This window comes from Amaranthus tricolor, chromosome 14 (genome assembly GCF_026212465.1).
Source record: "Amaranthus tricolor cultivar Red isolate AtriRed21 chromosome 14, ASM2621246v1, whole genome shotgun sequence".
Lineage (NCBI taxonomy): Eukaryota > Viridiplantae > Streptophyta > Magnoliopsida > Caryophyllales > Amaranthaceae > Amaranthus > Amaranthus tricolor.
Window position 1 is genome coordinate 13,418,021 of NC_080060.1, and position 22,218 is coordinate 13,440,238.

The 22,218-nt window shown below is 36.5% G+C and overlaps 1 protein-coding gene across 3 annotated transcripts in view; it reads left to right on the forward strand.

Moving 5' to 3' along the window:
- Positions 1-22,218, forward strand: part of LOC130800073 (uncharacterized) — a 47,133-nt gene that overhangs the window by 19,802 nt on the left and 5,113 nt on the right. For 2 of the 3 annotated variants that reach the window (XM_057663422.1, XM_057663423.1), the window contains 20 exons: positions 5,843-6,147; positions 6,228-6,341; positions 7,703-7,965; positions 9,128-9,346; positions 9,449-9,601; positions 11,117-11,254; positions 12,755-12,997; positions 13,199-13,326; positions 13,486-13,603; positions 13,681-13,842; positions 13,928-14,075; positions 14,180-14,280; positions 14,890-15,051; positions 16,537-16,584; positions 16,764-16,871; positions 18,422-18,496; positions 19,173-19,223; positions 20,463-20,606; positions 20,699-20,829; positions 22,086-22,173. In XM_057663422.1, coding sequence (XP_057519405.1) covers positions 5,843-6,147; positions 6,228-6,341; positions 7,703-7,965; positions 9,128-9,346; positions 9,449-9,601; positions 11,117-11,254; positions 12,755-12,997; positions 13,199-13,326; positions 13,486-13,603; positions 13,681-13,842; positions 13,928-14,075; positions 14,180-14,280; positions 14,890-15,051; positions 16,537-16,584; positions 16,764-16,871; positions 18,422-18,496; positions 19,173-19,223; positions 20,463-20,606; positions 20,699-20,829; positions 22,086-22,173 — 2,899 coding nt within the window. Of the gene's footprint in view, positions 1-5,842; positions 6,148-6,227; positions 6,342-7,702; positions 7,966-9,127; positions 9,347-9,448; positions 9,602-11,116; positions 11,255-12,754; positions 12,998-13,198; positions 13,327-13,485; positions 13,604-13,680; positions 13,843-13,927; positions 14,076-14,179; positions 14,281-14,889; positions 15,052-16,536; positions 16,585-16,763; positions 16,872-18,421; positions 18,497-19,172; positions 19,224-20,462; positions 20,607-20,698; positions 20,830-21,049; positions 22,048-22,085; positions 22,174-22,218 lie in introns of those variants that run through there. The other variant, XM_057663424.1, reaches the window with a different exon arrangement.

Below are 22,218 nucleotides of genomic sequence, written 5' to 3' on the forward strand. Positions count from 1 at the left end.
TTGGTTGTTACTGTTAAGACTTAAGATGAGGCTGCTAGTCTGGCCAAGTATTATAGTGTAGCATTTGAATATCTGATTTGGTCAGAACTCCAATATCTTGTTTTAATCATCTTTGTTGCTGTTTCTTCTCTTTTTAATTTGTTCTTTCATCAATGAAATCTTACCTTGAGAAAAAGGAGAAAGACCATACTTTTGTGCATAGTACAATGGTTATGGGGCTGCTATCTTTAAAAAATGATTTTGAGGCTATCTTTTGCATATGTTATATGTATAAGAAAGCACATAGTTTTTCAAATATGTACATCAGCGTTTAATGCTTTTTAAGTGTGTGGTAGAATGATTATTTGTGGGAGTGATCATATATGATTCTTTGGCAAGGTGTTATGAATCAAGCTACTGTGCACACAATATGTAAGAGAAGTTAGAAATAGGGGGAGGGAAAAGAGCAGAATACAGAGAAAGGAGAGAAGAAGAGGGAGAAGAATAGATAGAATGACAGAGATAGGATTATAAAGAGGAGGAAAATGTATTAGTATTTCATTGCATACAATCCTTTATTACATAAGCATATTTATAGAGCTAATGAGGCCTAACAACCTGATGCCCTTTTTGGATCAGATATAAGATTCCCCTTCTAGAGTATTTCTCCTATTACCCCTCCTATAACAGAATTATGTTAATTAGCTTGCCAACTCATCATTCATTCCCCCTTTTTTTTGCGCCTTTAATACACCTTAAGAGCCTTGGTGCGTTGTGTAGGTATGACATTACCCGCTACCAAGAGTTGCACCTTGTCCTCAAGGTGAGAGTCAGGAAAAGTAGCAATAAGCTGATGGTAGTTCTCCCAAGTGGCTTCGGATGTGGGTAAGCCTTGCCACTAGACCAAAACCTCCCAAACAGATGAACTAGGCTGGCGTAAGGTGAGTATGTCCTCTGGAATGGTGACAGAAATCAAATCTTCAGTAATGTGAGGGGGGATATCAACAGAATCAGGAATTCCCACAGCTGGTTTCAATTGAGAGACATGAAAAACCGATGGATGAGACTAGGTGAAGGCAGCGCCAAGCGATATGCTACTTTGCCAATCTTTTGAGTGATCTTATAGGGCCCATAATAGCTTCTCATGAGGGCGACGAGCGAGAGATTGATGGCGATATGGTTGGAGCTTCAAGAAAACGACTTCACGACGTTTTGAGTTAGCATAATGGAGCGTGCTTTGCTGAGCTTTAACCAAGGCAAAATGAATCGTATCCAACATGGTATCTCTCTCTTGGAGTAGGTGCTCAACACTGTCAACTACGGTGTTGCCCTGGCCAAAACGCACTAAGTGTGGTGGAGGTTTGCCATATAAAGCCTGGAAAGGAGACATACGAATGGAGGAATGGGGGACGGTGTTGTAACAAAATTCAGCCCATGGAAGCCATTTAGCCCACTGTTTAGGTTTGCCCTGGATGAAACATCGAAGGAAAGTCTCCAAGGCCTTGTTAACAATCTCAGTTAGGCCGTCGGTTTGGGGATGAAATGCCGTACCGTTAAGGAGTTTAGTGCCCTGGAGACGAAAAAGCTTGCTCCAAAAATTACTCAAGAAAACCCGATCCTTGTCCGTCACAATGGAGGAGGGAAACCCATGTAAACGAACTACATCTTTGATAAATAAAGCTGCCACAGAAGTTGTTGTAAAAGGGTGAGTCAACCCCATAAATGTGCATATTTAGTAAAGCGATCAACAACCACAAGAACGGTATCGATGCCATGGGATTTCAGAAGACCCTTGACAAAATCCATGGAAATATGCTCCCATACACTAGTTGCAAAAGGTAGTGGCTGTAGGAGGCCAGCAGGTGATTGATACGAAGCTTTTTGTTGTTGGCAAGTACGGCATTGTTGAACGTATTGGGTGACCTGCCGGCGCATACCCTCCCAGTACCATTCTGAGGCGAGTCTTTGATATGTTTTAACTTCGCCAGCATGATCCCCAAGAGGTGTATCGTGGTACTCATGTAATAAGATGCGAATGAAAGGCGAGGATTTTGCAAGGACAACTGCCCTTTATAAAATAAGTCATCATGGAACATGGAGAAACCCACTGGAATATCCTTACCCTTTCGAATTGCTTGTTTAATGCGGGCCAGGGTTGAATCCTTATCAACTTCTTGACGAAGAACAGGCCAATTAATACTGCTGGAGCTGTAGAGAGTACATTCGGCCAACTCATGAGAGCGTCGGGATAAGGCATTGGCAACTTTGTTGGACGACCCCAGATTATAAATGATAACAAAGTCAAATGCCATGAATTTTAAGAGCCATTTTGATACTCAGCACCCACCTCATGTTGCTCAAGGATGAACTTTAAACTGCTTTGATACGTTTTAACCACAAAACGATTCCCCATTAGGTAATGCTTCCAATGAAGGATGGCAAATACAATAGCCATGAGTTCGCGTTCATAGATGGATTGCCGTAGCGCCCGTGGGCCTAAGATATGGCTAAAGAAAGCACTAGGATGAGCCGCTTGGATTAGAACAGCCCCTAGGCCCTAACCTGAGGCATCGGACTCAATGGTAAAAGGTAGAGTATAATCGGGGAGAGCGAGCATAGGAACTGTAGTGAGAGCATGTTTGAGGGTGGAAAAGGCTGTCTCAACTTCTGAACTCCGGTGGAACGTGTCCTTAAGTAGGGCTGTGAGTGCCTGGGCAATCTGGGCATATCCTCTTAACGAACCTCTTACAATAACCAGTGAGACCCAAAAAACCCTGTAGCTCACTGATAGTTTTGGGGGATGGCCAACAAGAGACAACCTTGATTTTGTCGTGGTCAACCGAAACTCCATGACAAGAGATGACTTGACCCATATATGCAACTTGAGTGACCCCAAAGTGACATTTCTTCCCATTGAGAACCAGGGAGTGAGCCATGAGTGTATCAAGAACAGTGGCGACATGGTTGACATGGTTGTTCTCGGTTTTACTATTAATAAGAATGTCATCAAAAAATACCAAAACAATTTTTCTAAGGAAAGGCCGAAATACCTCGTCTATTAAGGACTGAAAAGTAGCCGGGGCATTCATGAGACCAAATGGAATGACGACGAACTCATAATGACTGTTATGGGTGCGAAAAGCCGTTTTAGAAATATCCTGTTGCTTCATACGGATTTGATGATAACCAAATCGGAGGTCTAATTTAGTGAAGACCGAGGCGCCTCCCAACTTATCTAACAACTTATTGATCACTGGAATAGGGAATTTTGTTTGGAACAGTGGCTTTGTTTAGGGCTTGATAGTCAACACAGAAACGCCATGACCTATCCTTCTTTTTGACAAGGATGATAGGGCTTGAGAAAGGGCTGGTGGAAGGCCTAATGATGCCCGCTTTGAGCATATCATGGAAAAGACGTTCAATTTCAGCCTTTTGAACGTGAGGGTAACGGAAGGAACGCACACTGATGGGATTGATGCCTTCCTTCAATACTATAGAGTGGTCATGAGTTCGGTGGGGAGGAAGGGATGATGGGGGTTGAAATAAGAGAGAGTAACGGTTGATAGTAGAGGTGAGGGTGGTATGTCGAGTGATGGTGGGTCCTCCATACTGCTCCAGCCCATAGTCTCAATGAGTACTCCCTGCCCTTCATGGTGCAATATTTTCAGCAATGCTTTCATGGATATTTGGGAGCAACGGAGGGAAGGGTCGCCATGTAAAACACATTTCATAGCACCCAATTGAAACTACACCTCCTGTGTCTTCCAGTTGATGGTGACAGTCCCCAATTTCTCGAGCCATTGCACTCCCAAAATAACATCCAGGCTGCCTAACTCCAAAGAGAAAAAATCCTCCACAATCCCCACTCCTTGTAAGGACAAACAGACCTGCCTACAGATGCCTTCTCCATAAACTTTCGTACCCGTCCCCAGAGTGGCACCAAAAGGTTTGCAATCTGTACATGGAAGTCCTAATCTGCGAGCTACGGACGTGGGAATAAAATTGCTCGTTGCCCCAGAGTTAATGAGGATTAGTACTGTGTTTCCCCCAATACTCCCCTCCATTTTCATGGTCTTCGAATTCGTAAACCCGATCAGTGATTGAAGTGAGATTCCTTGGAAAGGGTCCTCGATTGCCATTTCATTGAGCTCCTTCACGTCCTCCAAGTCACTCGAGGAAACCCCGCCCTCTTCAACTAGGATGAGGCGAAGCTCGCGGTTGCGGCAAACATGCGTTAGTGACCACTTCTCATTACATTTTAAACAGAGCCCTTTAGAGCGTTTTTCCCACAGTTCGCCGTCGCTGAGACGTATAGATTAACGTCGTTCTTCCCAGTAGGCTGGTGTTTGGTTTTGTGTGGTGTGTGGGGAAGATGGGTTAGGTTTGTTTTGTGGGAGTAAAGTTTTGGGTATTTCTAGAAAGGTTTGGGTGAGGAGTATGTTGGTAATTTGGACGGTAGGGCCATTTTTGTCTCATAAATTTAGCCTTGACAGCATCCTTTTCTCAATCTTTTCAGCCCATTCCATGGCTATTTTAAGTGAGGTGGGGTCCACCAATCTTAACTCACACTGTATATCTTCCTGGAGCCCATTTATAAAAGCCCCTAAAGCAAAGTCTCTGGGTACTTTACCTATGGGTGAGGCTTTCTCCACAAATTCCCGATAGTACTCCGCCACCATTCCTGTCTGCCTTACCGCCAGCCACTGCTCTACCAATCTTCCCTGATTAGCTGGCTGGAATCGCCTGAGGATGAGGGTCTTCAAGTCAACCCATCGGGTAATCGGTTCTTGTTGATCTTCCTAGTGGTACCAAGCTAGGGCATCGCCATCCATGCTTATGACTGCCGCCACCATACGTTCCAACTCCGACAGATTATAGCAGGTAAAGTATCGTTCCGCCTTCAAAATCCACCAATCGGGTTTCTCACCGGTAAACATGGGTATGTCAACCTTCCAATTTGGCCATTGACTGTTTCCCTGGCTATTCTGGAATGCCGTAAAGCCCAAATTCTCATCAATAAAATTATCATGGTTCTCTTGTTGATTGATGCTCTGGCTATTTTGGTTGTTAACCACTAGCACCAGACTTCGTCTGTGTAAATTTTGTGGCTCCAAAGAATGCTGGTCATGGGTTGTGGCCTTGAGTTACTGGCCATGAACAATGTGAGAGTCTCCTGCATTTTTACTTGGCCTCCAGCTATGGCAGTGATGGATTTCTCCAAGTCTCCATACTTTGTTTCAAGAAACACTTGATTCAACGACATCCTCTCCTCTAGTTGCGATATTTCAGAGTGCAACTGAGAAGTAAATTGCTGGGTGAGATTATCAAGCTCATGCTAGAGTTGCTCGATCCTCTGCTGATTTGTTGGATTTCCCATAGCAGAGAAAGCAAAAATTGCTCTGATACCAGTTTGTTATGAATCAAGCTACTGTGCACACAATATGTAAGAGAAGTTAGAAATAGAGGGAGAGAGAAGAGCAAAATATAGAGAAAGGAGAGAAGAAGAGGGAGAAGAATAGATAGAATGACAGAGATAGGATCAAGAAGAGGAGGAGAATGTATTAGTATTTCATTGCATACAATCCTTTATTACATAAGCATATTTATAGATCTAATGAGGCCTAACAACTTGCTGCCCTTTTTGGATTAGTTATAAGATTCCCCTTCTAGAGTATTTCTCCTATTACCCCTCCTATAATAGAATTCTGTTAATTAGCTTGCCAACTCATCATTCATTCCCCCCTTTTTTTTGCGCCTTTGATACACCTTAAGAGCCTTGGTGCATTGTGTAGGTATGACACAAGGTAATGCAATACTTGTTTGATTTGGTAGTTTTATTTTATGACTTTTGAATGTTTTGCAGGGAGCAGATATTGTTTTTGTGCAAGTTGACATCTGTAGCAAGACAGCATGCCTTCGGCCGAGCCGGTTTGATGAGTCTGTCAGCATGTATTTTTGCTGCTAGTGAATCTTTCAAGTTTTCGGTAGCTGAGGGGCATGTTGAAGGTGCAGGTTGTGCTGGGCAATGCATGAATGCCTTAACTGATATGAATGGATTGCAATCTCCAAAAAGTCAACTTTGTGCTGATAAAGCAGAATTAATTGACAATCTAAGGTATCTTGTAGAAAATAGCAAGCAACACTTCAATCCTAATTACCGTCTCAGAGGTGTGCAATTTATTGTTGTTGATCTGTCATGTTTGTGTTTTCCATTGGCATCTTTGACCTTAAATCTTTTTATGTATCAGTTTGTGAGAATGTTATTGAAGCTGCTGTATCATTAGTGTGTGTGGATGAGCTATCTTTTGAGACACTTTTGCATTTCATAGCAGCATTTCCACGTGAATCTACTGATAGTGGTGGTAAGTAACTACTTCTACCATCTGTATTTTAAGCTCTTTTTCTTCATATCACTTGCTTTGGTTTAAGTTATTCTCTTCAAAATTTGCAATTTTCTTCCTCCTATCCTGTGTGTGCATATGGGGTGGGGAAGGGAAGACATTCCATAAAGATTCATTCCATACAATTTCGTTTGATAGTATAGCTTAACTTCCCATACAACTTAATACCAACATGCCATCCACATAATTTGAGTTCATTGTTGAAATAGTATAGCTTATATTTTTCGATTGCTGAAATGTTGGGGGTGGAAAAATTAATGCATCGCTGAAATGGTACTAATTTGAGTTTATCTTGTGACTCGTTTGCTACAGCTCGCGCGATATGACATTATTAACATAACCTTTGTTATGATAAAAACGAGCATAACCTTTGTTATGCCTTAACCACGTACACAACCTTTGTTGCCCAACATACTTTTTCATTCAGCACAAAAATACTTTTGTATGCACAACTTCATCTTTGAAATTTCAAAACTGTTCTACTTGGGATAATATGTTTAATAGTAACCTCATCATAATAAATCATAAGTACAAACTTTTCTACACGGAATAAATATACTTGGTTGTTAAACTTAGATTATGAATTTTGTAATTCAAATTTGCAGTATAAATCATATATCTACCTTTTTCAATCAAAGGTAAACATGCTTATTTGTAAACTCATAATATATATTTATATATAATTATATAAAACACTTGTATTATATTGGAGCATCTGTGCATCTGTGCATCACCACTATGTATCAAATGTATCTTTCTAATCTTGCTTGCAATTAGATACCGTTTTGAGTAAAATAATAAAAAATGTATTTAAATATCAATTTCAATTCTTTTTAAATGAATAAGGCATGAATTCAAATAGTTAATGTATTTGATTCAAAACCACTAGAATATAATCCATATGATTTTTTACTTTTTATGATAAGAGATTTCATGAACGTATTCTTTTTTTAAAATACCTTGCAATTTACTGATCGTTAAATTGATAATCGAATCAATATCAATGATATAGAATAATTTGCCAGCATAGCTAAAAATAAAGAGACGAGAGTACGACATAATTCAATTGCCCCAATTTCATTAAATGACACTCACCTAGGGAGTGTTTGTTGTGGTCGGATGTATGCAACCTTCCCCTTGTAAAAATAAAGAATTTTGTTTCCGCTTGAACCTTGATAGCAAGCATCATTTACAAGTTCACATAAATAAGAAGTGCTCATGATTTAATGAGCCATTGTTTGTGATTAGATTGTATAATACTCATTGTAAAGCTACGTTGTTTCAAATCTCTTTTCATTTCTTTTTATTGTTGCTTCGTATAGGTACTCTAAGGATCAAAGTGAAAGCATGGTTTACAGGGGATCAGAAGCAGAATTATGCTGTGAAAATATCTAGTTTAAATATGAAAACTGCTAAAAGTTTGCATGACTTCCCAATAAGATTTTCCTCTCATCAATATAGTTCAAATGTTGGCATTTCGTATGATGATGAAGACTTGTTTGCATGGAGTGCTGAAGCAGAAAGATGGGCTAGAGTTTTTTTCCTTTACATGGAGGAAGAGCACCATTTCGAACCTCTTTTTAGGGTATAATGCTTTCCGTCGTTGTGTTTTGTAGTACATCTTGTATGTCAAAATGTTCCATTAGACGGTGGACTATATAGTTTGATAAGTTCAGTTCGAAGTCAAAATCAGGCTATCAAGTTATTGGTAGGTTGTGTCTGGTCAATTCTTCTTACAAATCATTTTGATGTGCTTTTGTGGTCCTTTGATATACATCTTTTGTTCTGGACACTTGTTTACGTACATCCTAACCTCCTGCCGGACCTGCCCTGTCGAGGCTTTTGTACAGACCTGAGTTTGGACTGGTTGGTCATATACATGCTGTGATTAGTTCATTGCTTGCTCTGTTCAATTTCTCTCCTTGTGGCAGCATGCTTTCATGGGGGAACTTTGAATCTTTATTGCAAGGATTGATTTAATACAAAATATGTCTAAGGCACTCAATAACACAAGCGATTTCAATTAGGGCATCTTGACACTTCCAGACTTCCAGCTATATATACACTGAAGGGGGTCCTGCTTTATATTTTTTTTGTTAATTTTTCATATCAAATTTTCATATAATATAATATTATGTTTGAATAGGAGGAATTGGAGGGAAAGGACGGAAGGAAAATGGATGAATGATATTACCTTTCTTTGGATAGCAAAAGAAGAGGGGAGGGAAATAGAGGGATGGGTATTGGGGGGAAGGAAATAACAGTGATGAGGTCCTTCACATTTTAGATGAAACAAATCCTTCCAGTTGGAAAGATTGAAAAAGGAGAGAAGAGAAAGATAACAAGGTAGTTGTGTCTGTCTACACAAGCATGATCCAATGCATGTCTCTTGTTTGTGTGCGTGACTGCGTATCATATCAAGTCGACATGTACAACGGCGCCATATGCCTTAACGGGTTAGCATAGCCCATACGAGTTATTGAAGTTGAGTCATAAAAGTAAATAGTACTAAGAAGTTAATAATAGGCCTTGACAGCTATTTTCTATGACATCGAAAGAGTTTAAATAGTTTTCTTGGTCTGTTCATATTTTGTATTCAATATATTTTAAGCTTCTTTATCATGGAATTAATTTGTATGTTGTTTGTAGCTTGAGCATATCAAATTATGAATCTCTCCCATCTTGATATCATTTGCTTTAACTGTAAAGTCTGCCTGATGGAAATTTGTATGATGTTAATATGGCAGTTTCTTGAAGAAAAGGGTGTAACCATCTGCCAAAAAAGCAACTTGGGGGAGTGGATACCTGTGAAGTTTCTCATGTTGATCTTGAGTATTGTCCATGAGCTTGAAATTATGCAGAAAAGCGTCGGTGAATGCACCAAATTAGAAAAGAATAATTCTAAAGCCAAGAATAAGGGCTGTGTTATTGCAGAAAAATTCTCAAATGTTCTTCTGGTCATATTGGTAACATATTTTTTATTGTTTAGTTGAAATTAGTTTCTAATAGGCATTCTATTACAACTCTACAAGTCTTACTCTTTTTCTTAAACTCTATTTGACATGCAGGAGGACTTAATCTCATTTGCTGAGTCATCTTGTTCAATATTCTGGTCTCATCTTGTGATGGAAAATAGGCTGCCTGGTTCTGTAACTGGAAAGTTAGGGGGCCCTAGTCAACGAAGGCTATCTTCTCCTATGACAACTTCTGTTCTGCAAGCTGTATTGTTTCTTTGCTTTTGTACAATCTGGTGCATTAACTTGTGTGGTGCATTAACTTGTAGGCTAGCCTCCCATGCTGCTCCCTATAGTATACATGTTTTTCTATCCTGAATAGTTTGGCCTTGGACACTTAACCTCTATATTGCTTGAATTTTGTTATTTTTTTTTACCCTTGTAAATCAAGCAATTATGATTTCTGTGTGTCTGCCTTTGCATGTAGTCGAATATACTGAATTCTGTAATCTGCTAGCAAATGGAAGTGTCCGACCTAAAATTGTACTATGAATGAGACTTATGAAAAAGGTACATGCTATTTATTAATTGTCAAAGTCTAATAAATGCTTCTAAGGGTTCTTTCTTCTGGAGAGCTATCAAAGTATTAGCAAATTAACAAACATGATTGTAGACCAGATTCTTGTGGGGTTTCCCGCATTTTGAAGTGAGGAGAATTCAATGTATGAGTCATTTGTAAGTAGGTGGTAGGCAAAACAAAAAGAAAAGAAAAGAAAAGAAATGAAAAACATAGCTACAATAAGTCGGTCTTTTTCAGAAAGAAAGAAGAAATATATTTTTAAATTGCATCCTTTTTGAAACAAGAACTAGAAAGATAAGATTTTAAAAATTTTATTGGACTCTGAATATGCATGTAAATTAGATTAAGGTTGTTATTGACAACTGTATTTCACCAAATAAAGCCCTTGTATTTTTTGTCCATTGATTACTTTGTTAGTCATATAATGTGATCAAAATGTGACTCTTGACTGTAATTTATGAAGGAAATAGCATATAACACATCGTAACTATAGGTTTGTTGCTTTTCTTGACAAGTAAGATAGGCCTCCATTTTTCTACTATTTTTGGTTATACTTGGGGTTTGATTCTTACTTCACCCGGAACCCGACCGGAGTTTAGTGGGTTATAACCCTACAAGTTTGATTTGTGACCCAAAAATGACCCGGTCCGAAAATACTGGAAAACTGGGTCAAATCGGACTGTAACTCAAACCCAACCGTTCTGCTTGATTTAATTAATCCTTTTCACTTCCACATCATTATTTTAGCATAAACCCACTATATTTCTAGTCAATGTTGTGTTTTGAGTCGAACATTTCTTTGTGTGGTCATAAAATTAGTATATTTGTCCTTTTTTAAAAAGAAAATATTTTTTTCAAAATAATAAAATTTTTATGAATAATTTTTTGGGAAAAAAAAATGAAAAAAATGATATTGCTTTATATAAAAACTTGACTCGGTGGATTGACCCGAACCCGAGTTGACCCAACTTGAAAATGATCCCATTCGAGATTGACCACGTCAAAAATGACCTGAGCCGAAACCCGCTCCTCTAGTCATGAGTATCCACTTCATGCTGCTGTGTCTATTGGTTACTTGATTATTGCTACTCTTGTCTATAATTTGAGTTATGGATGAAGTTGCTTCTCTGGTCTACAATGTGGTGGTTGTGTGCTTATTCCTGACGTTACTTCATCTAATCCTTTTCTTGATGTGTTGGCAGATTGTGTCAGTGAGAACTGTTGCAAATGTGTCATCATGGTGTGCTTATTTGAAAGAAGATGCTCGACTAAACCTTGCCTCCACTTTCCTGTGGAGAAATTTCCACATGTTGGTTTCCACGGCCATCAGTGACTGTGAGGTACTGTAAAAGTTTGAAATGATTTTAATTTTCAGTGTGATGCCTGTAGTGTAGACCTATCACCAATTCAAAGATGTTGATAGAACAAGCTTAAGGAATTTTATGATAAACTGAATTGGTAGGTTTGATGGCTATTTACAAAAAAGATGTCGTATTCATAAGTAACTGGGAGAAGAACTAGTAAAAAAATATACTTGATTTAGATATAAGGCAGCGATAAGAAAGGGAATAATGAAATTAGAGAACTATGCTGAAGAACATTTGAACATCTCTGGCAACCGGAACAAGTGGGTGGCTTAAATGAATGTGCTATTTACAAAAATTGTCTTATTCGTAAGTAACTGGGAGAACTAGTGAAAAAAATATACTTGGAATGGATATTAGGCAGAGATAAGAAAGCCAAAATGAAATTAGAGAACTATGCAATATTGAATGTAGCGTACTTTTCTTGTGATTAATCTTGGTTATTTTCTGCAAAGATAGCTGATTTACCAAGGGAATATTTGAAAAGCTTATTTCACTCGTACTGATATTAGATTATACATCTCTTTGATTTTATAGAACATTGGGGTTAGAATCAGCGTCAGAGCTAAGTGCAACGCAATGGGGTCATTTACCCCACTTAGCTCCCAAAAATTTTCATAAAATTTTAATGTTTGATTTACCAAAAGAATTTTTATTTTCGATTTTTATTAAGTTACATTGCAATATTTGTTGATTTAAAGGTTGGAAACTGTGTATAGTAAGGTGATAAAACTGGGATCACAACACATTAGTTCTTGAAAGATTGGAATTGTTGAGCTTTATGAGAATTGTGATCAGATGGAGGATGCATATAAGTTTTTTTGTGATATCAATAGAGGAGATGTCACAGTTTAGAATTTGATCTCAGGCATGGAGTTTAATGGAAAAGGTAAGGTTGGGTTTAGTTGATTTGTTTGAAAAGGCTCAGCTGAGTAGAGGTGTAAAGCCCATGGTTACTTGTCTCATTGAGTATTTTGAAGCACAAAAGCTTGCCAAAGCTTAAGCATTATGAATGTATAGTAGACTTACTTTGGTGACGTGGAAAATGTGAGGCAGGCATGACTTGGTAAAAAACATGCTTATGAGGCCAAATGATGCTTTGTATCGTGCCTTACAGAGTACCTCTCGTAATTTTGGTGACGTTCAACTTAATAAATTTAGGTTTTTTTCAAGGCAATGTTCAAAAAGTAACACAACTTTCAAACTTTTGAAATTGTATGACTTTGAAATAGACTTTGAAGGCAATGTCCACAAACTCAATCTCTCTCTACATCTCATTAACATATTTCTTTCATCAACTTGTTTTTTTGGTCTTATTCTCCCACTAACAAGAAGCCACAATTACTTTTCTTACCAATTTATAAATGCAGCATGATGAGGGAGACAAATGAGGACTTTGATTTATGTTGACCGACACATTTTTAGATATGATTTTAATTTTACTTCCACTCAATTTTCTTTAATGTCTTCAAGCAGACTAATGCAGAAATACATTTGGCGGCGTACGAAGCTCTGGGTAATGCTCTCAAAGTTTCTTTACAAGTGATTTCTCCAGCAACTGCCAGTTTTATTCAAGATCTGAATGATTCCTCGGACCCATTGGCAAATGATAGGCCTCTTCTTGATCCCCTGGTGCTGACATTTCTTAATCATATAAATAGCCTTCTTGCTGTACGACAATTAGCAAGAACAAGAAGGGCTGTGCTGATGAACTGGAAGGTATATCTCTATAATTGTTAACTTTGCTCTCTCTTAAGATTTTCAGGTCTTTGTAACAGCAATTTTGATATGCGAGAGGTTGTTTTGGTTATCACCTTCTCCCCAACCCGTTGCTACTTTTTTATGTTTTACATATCTATGTTTAACTATTTTCTTTCCATCTCATCATACTGAATTAACATTTTCTTTAAAATGTTTTAGTGGCTATGCCTAGAAGCTATATTATCCTTTCCCTATCATGCTATTCAAAATGGAATGGAGCTTCGACATGATATTACTTTCTTCTCATATGACACTGTCAGATTTATCTTTACTGACCTTGTTGAAAGGTAAGACATGAATCCCAATACTCTTTCATAGAAGATCACAAATTAACCAGATCTGTATCATATTGTCTTCGTAGTTTTAAGTGTTCAATGATTTTTTGTAGTCCTTACTAATTTACGTGGAGTTTTGTTCTACCGTATCTACTTGAATGAGTTATGCAGCCTGGAGAATGCTGGAGAAGATTCTGTTTTGTCCATGCTGAGATCTGTCAGAATGGTTTTGGATCTATTAGCGCCAAATGGTTCATTTGTCTCAGCCTCTAGCAGGGTTGATGCACAAGTATGGATTGATTTAACTTAATTTTTCTTGATTTGTTACTGTTATGGGTTGACATGATTTTCTGATATTGTGTCCAGATGATATGGCAATTGGTTAGGTCTTCCTGGATACTGCACACCAGCTGCAATAAGCGAAGGGTTGCACCAATTGCAGCACTTCTCTCTGCTGTGCTGCATGCATCTGTTTTCAGAGAAATTGAAATGCACGTGGCTTCTAATGGACCTGGTCCGCTGAAGTGGGTATGCATTTTTTACGTTCACTTTGGTCTTTGAATATTTCCAAGTTTTCATGTCTTTGCATGATGTATTTGCATCATTGTTGTAGTTTTGCGAAAAGGTTCTTGAAGAAGGAATGAAAAGTCCTCGTACTATTCGCCTTGCCGCCCTTCACTTGACAGGGTTGTGGCTCTTAAATCCTACTATCCTCAAGTATTACATGAAAGAGCTAAAGGTTTTGACACTTTATGGTTCTGGTGAGTTGCTTGTTATTGCTCTTTATTATTTATAGTTCACTTTTATTAGGATAATTGTTGAACCACTTAACAGATTTATAACAGAAAAAAAGTTTTCTTTCCAGTTGCTTTTGATGAGGATTTTGAAGGTGAACTAACAGACAATGTTTACGCAAGAACTGAAATATCATTGTTGGCAAAAATTCCAGATTGTGAGATGATGGAAGTATGTGATCTATCCCAACATCGTATTTATGATGCTTCAGATGCAATCTATGATAATATGGGCTGTAGTTAAGCTTAAAGCCTTAATGTTTATTTCAACTTACATTAAACTGCAGTACACTTTAGTTGATGATTGTAAATTATTGTCAGTCGCCCAGACAGAAGCAGGGCTAAGATATTTTATTGAGAATTTAAGATTTTAATTCATCGTCGTCATCATGATAACTAGTATATCTTGCTAATAGAAGCTATGGTTTGGTTCTAGGGAGATATAGAATTTTTGATTAATTTTGAATCTTAATTTTAAAGATGGGCTTAGCTAGAAAATGCGAAGTAAAAATGCTATCATCTGGTTAGATTCGAATGAGATATAAAGGTAAAATACGTTAGAGTTTTAAATCTCTAGTATAATAGATGCTTTCAGTTTTTCTGTGTTCTAGCTGTGACTCTGAGTGTGACAGGCAAATCAGTTTTCACATTCCTTATTACTTTGTGCACCCCTAGACATGCCCCATTTCTCAACATTTTGCTAGTTGACTTCTCTTTCTTTCTGTTTCCATTTATCTCATGTTAATGGTATGTAATGTTGATAATTTGCTTATGTGATTAGGCATATATTAATACGGAGTTGTATGCACGAGTCTCAGTTGCTGTGCTCTTTTATAAACTCGCGGAGGTTTCTAAGATGGTTGGGTCCGATGGAGAAACTGATGTTAGCTGTGCTGCACTTGAATCTGGAAAATTATATTTATTGGAGCTTCTTGACTCTTTGGTACAACTCAAGTGCAATTGAAATGCTTATTTTTCTTTTTCTTTTTCTTTTCTTAAATTTTGATAGATTTTTTATATTCGCATTGTTTGAATGTTTTGGGAATCTTTTTGGTATGTGAACAAGAACAAGAAATATTCTTGCTGTCAGTCATTTTTGTAAGCATATTTATGGACTCACAACTTTTATGATATTACATTCCTTCAAGTCTTCAAGATTCTCATTATTATGTGGATGCCAAAGAGCTTGATTTTTTTTTTTTAGATGTTGGAGGCCTGGAGTTAATTTGAGGTTTTGATATCACTTTGCTTGAGCATAAACTTATGTCATTTCTAATTCACATTTTAATATGGTCATCTTTGATAATCTTCTAAGTTGTGCACAACATGTTAGTTCTTCATTTAGCCATATAACTTGTATTTATTGTATATGTGTCATGGAAAAAAATTGTGGTCGTGGATGTGTTTGCGGAAACGGTTGCGATGTCGTGATAAACGGCTATAACAGAGTAATAACGCGAATCACGGCCAGTGAAGTTTTGAAAAAAAAAATCACATAAGGGGAGTTTTGAAATTATAAATGCATTTTGGTTGTCGAACTACTATTATTATGCGATAATATGCCATAACTATTATTATTGCACTATATGAGATAGTGACGTGTATAATCTTTTAACTTAGTAGTTAATTATTTTGTTTAACAACTAAAATTATGAGTAACAATGTTTTAATTGATCTTAATAATTGAAGTTAATGGGTATATGAAATTTTAACGAAGAGGGAAATAACGATTAATGTTATGTAATGGTCAACGCGACGTTTTGACCGTGAAAATTTGGGCACCGTTATATATCGAGACTAACGTTGTGACAACTCTCAAAAAGGTTACATAACGGTTGTTACGTAACGTATTGGGGGAGTTTTTATTCCATGTGTGTGTGAGTGCCTTCTATTTATTTGTGATTGGAGCAGCCAACGTACAATAATATTCTGTTTTACACCATATACATGTTGAAAGTATAAAACCATTTCCGAACTCACACCATTTACGTTGTTTCTTGAGATTCAGGGCTTTAATGCTGAAATAGCATTACTTTTTCCTTCAATTTGACTTGTGTAATATTTGAATTTGACTTGAGCTTATTAATTAATCATTTAGCTCTCAATTTTTTTTGAATACTTTTACTGTCTATCATATGGTTAAAAGATTTTCTTATATATGGGTAGGGATAGTTAGTGGTTAGTAGCTGAAAAATTTTTGGTAGAAACTCGTTGGTGTGTATTTGCGTTTGTTAGAGTCAATCATGTGGTGTTTTATATTGTACTTTCTTTTGTTTTGGGTTGTTCGAAATCTCTTTTTGGCTCTTTTTATCCCTTTTTTCCCTTAATATTCATGTTACTACTATTACTTCCGGAAAGTTTTTCTATCACATCCTCACAAATTCTTGCATATACAGTATTCGTCATTTAGTTTTAACCAACTTTGCAGGTTAATGACAAGGATCTAGCAAAGGAACTATATAAGAAGCATAGTGCGGTAAGTGTTGAACCTCCTCAAGCTAGGCTGAGAAACTTTCTTCAATATGTACATGGAATTCAAATGTGAAATGATATCAGATTTTCACTGTCAAGAATCAACCTAGCTGTTCAATACTAGTTAACTTGGGCAACTTCTATGGTGTTTGCCCTATTGTGATGGGGGTTCTTATTAAACAGATTCATCGTCGGAAAGTCCGTGCTTTGCAAATGTTGTGCGTTCTTTCAAATTTCGTTCGTGAAGATATTGTTCAACAAGTAATACAGAGCTTGTCAGCATCATTGTATGTAAGTATATTCTTTGCAACATCGAATGTTCTCTATGTTTCCTCAAAAAAGCCGTTGTTTATGAATGAGAAAAAAAAAATGATTTTCTTGAGATGAAAGCGATAACTATGACTCATGGAGTGAATGCTACGTACATGATATGGAATTCAACAGTGAACTTTGTGGTGTCATTTGGTTGCTTTAGAAAGAACACATCTAAAGGTTCTATGTGCACTTTAACATCCTTGGGCTTACTTGCTAATTGAATATTCTGAGGAGCATAGAAAGTGCTGGATACAAAGTCAAGACGCGGATAGTTGGTGACTGCCTCATGCACTATCGATCAATCATCATGTGTTTTATGCGCCTCTATATGCTAACTTCACATGACTTTGAACATGCCAAGACGGCGGAGTTGAGAAAGAAGTGAGGTTTTCCACTTAGAAAAGGGGAACGAAGAGGGAATATTTAAGATGGGGGAGTTGAATAGAAAGAGCAAGGTCCTTCTAAAAGCATCAATTTGTTTTGCGCACTAATAACATTCTGTAATATTTTAAAAAATGCAAGTAAAAGGGTATATTTATATCTGTAGTTGCTTTTCTTATCATCATGTTATCTATGATATTATACCAAACAAAAAGTGGGCACAGATGTATCAGAAAGTAACCTAAAAGAAATTTGAAAATGGAGCATTGTTACAATATTATGAATTCGTTTACCTTGAGAATTCGTGTAAACTAAAAATTGTTGTCTTCATCAGGGCTAGGAGTTTAGAACTTTAGCATTCAATGTCAAATGTTCTAAACATATAATGGTGTACACTAATCATTAAAACTTTTAGTTTTATTCTTAGGGTAAAGAAAACTCAAATATAGCTATGTCTCAAAGTTTATTGTTCCTACTTGATGGCTTAATGCACCTGATATTCAATATGCATTAGGTCTAGGTCAATGCCGAAAATTTGAACATAATAAGCTTTTTTATTATAAACCAAAGTGAGCTTAGGATAATTTTATTTCCCAAAATAAGTCATCGTGTCTGAACCTGTGGTATGCCATTGTATCTTAGTCTGAATTGATAGTGTAATGCCTCAATATAAAAAAGAACAAAGCTCATGAAAATAAATTGTAGATAGCCCATTACTAACATCGAGCAGCTCGTCATTTATTTTTTGTAGTTTAATTCTTTTAAAATAGTTTGCTAGTGACAACGACCAACGGCTAAGCTGATTTCAGATGGTTCGTTGTTGGTAAAAGCGGGCAATTCCATACCATAGGTTTGGGCGCAGATTCGCTTATTTTGGGAAATAAAATTATCCCAAGCTCCCTTTGGGATTTTTTTTTTTTTTTTAAAAAAACCTTATTTTGTTCAAATCTTCGTCAATGCCAATGTGTATAATGTGCATGAAAGCATTACCTAAGTGTAGGTCAACGACTTTGTCTACGTTAAACTGGGTCCATTCTAATTGTTTAGAAATGAGTTGTATAATTTCTGATGTGTTTATGCTTTTCTTACATTTCTCTGTTTTAAGGGGAGGTGTAGCAAGCTAATCATAGTCACATTTTTTTCAGAGAAATAACCTGCCTGCAGTTCGGCAATACATGGAAACTTTTGCAATACATGTTTACCTGAAATTTCCAGTTTTGGTATGTGACCAATCTGTTTGATTATTAATTGTTTGCCACTTGTGTAATGCATGAGTGCTGTTAATTTTAATTTGAAGTGTCGATAAAATAATTTTTGGCTTATTTTAATTAAGTTTAACTTTTGAAAGAAGAGTTGCTTAATTTTAGTAAAGCCGGAAGGAGTGCATATCTATCGCTGCTATGTTATTGTCTTCATACTTAATATTTGTTTCCAACTCGTGCAATCATATGTAGTCTATTTTCCTCTTTTTTTCTTCTTTCAATCTCCAATTTTCCTATCCTTTGTTATGTGGATTATTCTTTTTTCCCCTCATCTTCTAGGTTCTTCATCTTGAGCCATTTTGAGCTACAATAATGGTTTTGAATTTTGTGTAATGTTAACACTCAGACAATTAGATAAGTTGCTTTAAAATATGGGCTTAAGTAGTCTCTTGTGCCGTTTTGTACTATGTTAATGGAGTTACACATGGATAACGTATGCCTTTTGGTATGTCATCAAACTTTTGCTTATACATGCTGCTAGAGTTTTGGCTTTTGATAGTGTACAATCAAGTTCTAGAAGTTCTTTGAAGGACTTCTGGTATCATTTAAGTTCTCTTTTCAGATAAAGTTTTCATTCTTATATCTAAAAGACAAAGTCAGCATCTGCATTTGTTTTTTGTTACTTTCTCCACAGGTACAGAAGCATTTAGTGCCTATTTTATGTGATTACAGTATGAAGACTCAGGTTTGTATTTGGATTCTTGTTAATTTTATTTCCACTGAAATAATTACATTCTCCTTCAAATTTGTTGCATGGTCTATTATACAGGTAATTATGACTCATTTGTTTCCTTTTTGAGGGTGGGTGTTAGTGGTGTTGTTCTTGAGGTACTAGTTTATGAGATTTTCATTCGCAAATGTGTAAAGGTTTTCTTTACTTTAATTTTATGGTTTAGCCAATGGTTAAGATGATCACATTTGGATGAGTGTAAGCTTCAATTAAGCTCACTTGAATGACCTGTCATTGCATTTTTTTTTGTGCAACACCAACAACAATAGCAATTGTTTCTTTAATTTTATTTAAGGCGCTCAAGTCAAAGATAAAAGGGAATGGAGATTGATCATTGATGCACTAATGGTATTTGATGATCATGGGTATTCTGTGATCAAAGTGGAATTAAATGGGTCTGACTCATATCAATAGATGTAAGGTTGAAACAAACTATGATACTGATGATGATTAGATAAGGAAGGAATAAATATAAGGTTTGACTTTATTATGGAAAAAAGATCATGAATGTATCATTATTAGGATAGGATATACATTACAAAGATGATGATGTAGGATAAAATCGAAGTGCTTATAAGCTTGGCTTTGAATCATGAATCTCACACAAATAGTTATGCAACATCATTAATGTTGGTAAGGGTATTTATGGGGTTAAACTTGATTCCTACTCAATAAAATAGGGTTTACTCACTTCCCAAAATTAAATATGATCACTATAATTAAAAAGACTTGTTCAAAGAAAAAAAGAGTACTACAATCCAAAAGGAATACTAATATAATGAGTCGTAAATGAATCAAAATTAGACCTTACTAGCTCTAAAATAAATGTAAAATAAGTTAATATTAGGGGTAAGCCACGTAATAGTTGTAATTCTTCATGAGTTGATATCACCTCACTTGTGAAGTTGTGATGAACAAAAGTTCATTATTCTCCTATCATGTATTTGTTGAGTGCATGAAATTCTATTTTCTTTCCTAAAATTGTAATGAAGTAAAAAAGTAGGTGGGGTAACATTCCTAAAATACTATTGCAACTAATGTGAAATATTCCAAACAGGTTGTGTTGCAACCAATTAGAACTGAGGCAGTAAATGGATTGAATATTGTATTTTAGTTATTCTTGAGATATAACACATGTATTATCGATATCAATTAGTTTCAGATGAAGATAACTAATATGAGAAATGAATGCAGGCACTCTCGTCATATGTATATATAGCGGCTAACGTCATGCTCCATGCAAAAGTAGAAGTTCAATCTAGGCATTTGAACGAATTGCTTCCACCTATAATTCCGTTGTTGACGTCCCACCACCATACGCTACGTGGTTTTACTCAGGTTTCCATGTTACACTTGTCTGACATTCACTTGTACATTTTGAGTATAGAAGAGTTCCACCCTATTTTTATTTTTTTTTTTTTTGTATTCAGTTGCTAGTATATCAAGTTTTCTGTAAGTTGCTGCCAACATTAGATTCGAACTGTGGTGAATCAAGCATTTTGGAGAAAAAGTGTTTCAGCAATGTGAAGGCGTACTTGGAAATGAATCCCGATTGTGCAAGGTACTATTAAACTTTGGTTTTTGGTTTAAAAATATGAGTGCCTTTGTATCTCAGAAAAATGTTCTCTTCACTTTAGCCTTATGAGTCATCGGCAGTTTCTACGATGGCCTAGTGAAATTTAGGAGGTCTTTGTCATTTTGTTTTTCTTCTATATTTTGGCAAAGAGAAACTGCAAGTTTATCAACAGCAATGCTAAATCCTTGATCCCGACAATGTGTAGGCTGGTACATGAACCAAAACAAATTAACTTGGGAAATCATTGCAGAAACTGTAATGTATTCAAATTTATAATATTTTTTTAATATCTAGCAAGATGAATTATTGTCACTTTCCCACTTCTACGTTGACCTAATTTCTTTGGTTTCATACTTGCTATGTGCCTTAGGTGGTGAATAAGGAATTTTCTGCTTTTGCGCTTTTCTTGGTTCATTAATATAGCCAAGAAGAGACTTAGATAACTCTGCATGCTCAATTCTGACTTTTTATCGTTGAATAGCTGGATTCGCACTTTGTTTTCTCTTATGACTCATAATTGTTCATTGGGGGTAACATGAATTGTCTGTACAAATCTTTGTCAAAAGGATAAAGGTAATATATTTTTCTGCTTAGAACATATCACCTATTTGTATAGAAAGCAAATCTAGTGATGCAAGAAAGCTTGAAATTTGGCATTTCTATCTTGTCTCATGAAAAGATCCTTGGTTGATGCTGCGTCTATCAGCAAGCCCATGGCACACAAATCTATTGGCAAATAGTTTCACTAAATCAGTAGGGCATCTGGGTGTGGCTGCCAGCCAGGTCCACGGATTAATTACCTCTAAACTGTAGCCTCTATTGAATATTTTCTCTTTTTAGTGATAATAGACATATTGACTTGAAAACTGCCATTTTTCTGTAAATCTAAGTTATTTTGTCAGTTTTTTTATGATATCCATTTAACAAGGAAGATAACTACATTCCACAAGTATAAAATTTACTACTCCTGTTTGAATTTGCATCACTTTGCTTGGTTACTTTTATTAGGGTAAGTGGAATTGGTGAGGACAAGAAAAGTTGTTGGTTTTGTAAACTCACAGGACATAAAGGGTTATATGTTTATGTCCCTTAAGCTATATGTATTGTTTTCCCATGAGCTATCTGTATTGTTGATGGCCTTTTTCCTTATATACTCTTCATCCATAATTATTAATTATTTTATTATCAATATTTTATGTTGTACTTTGGGACAATCTAATGACCTATTTAACTTCTCACAGATTGCGAGCCTCAATGGAAGGGTATCTTGACACATTTAATCCTGTTGAATCTGTTCGCCCTACTGGAATCTTTTCCAGTCGTGTTGAGGTTAGACGCTTGTCCACTAAGGTGGACAAATTGGATGTACCTTTC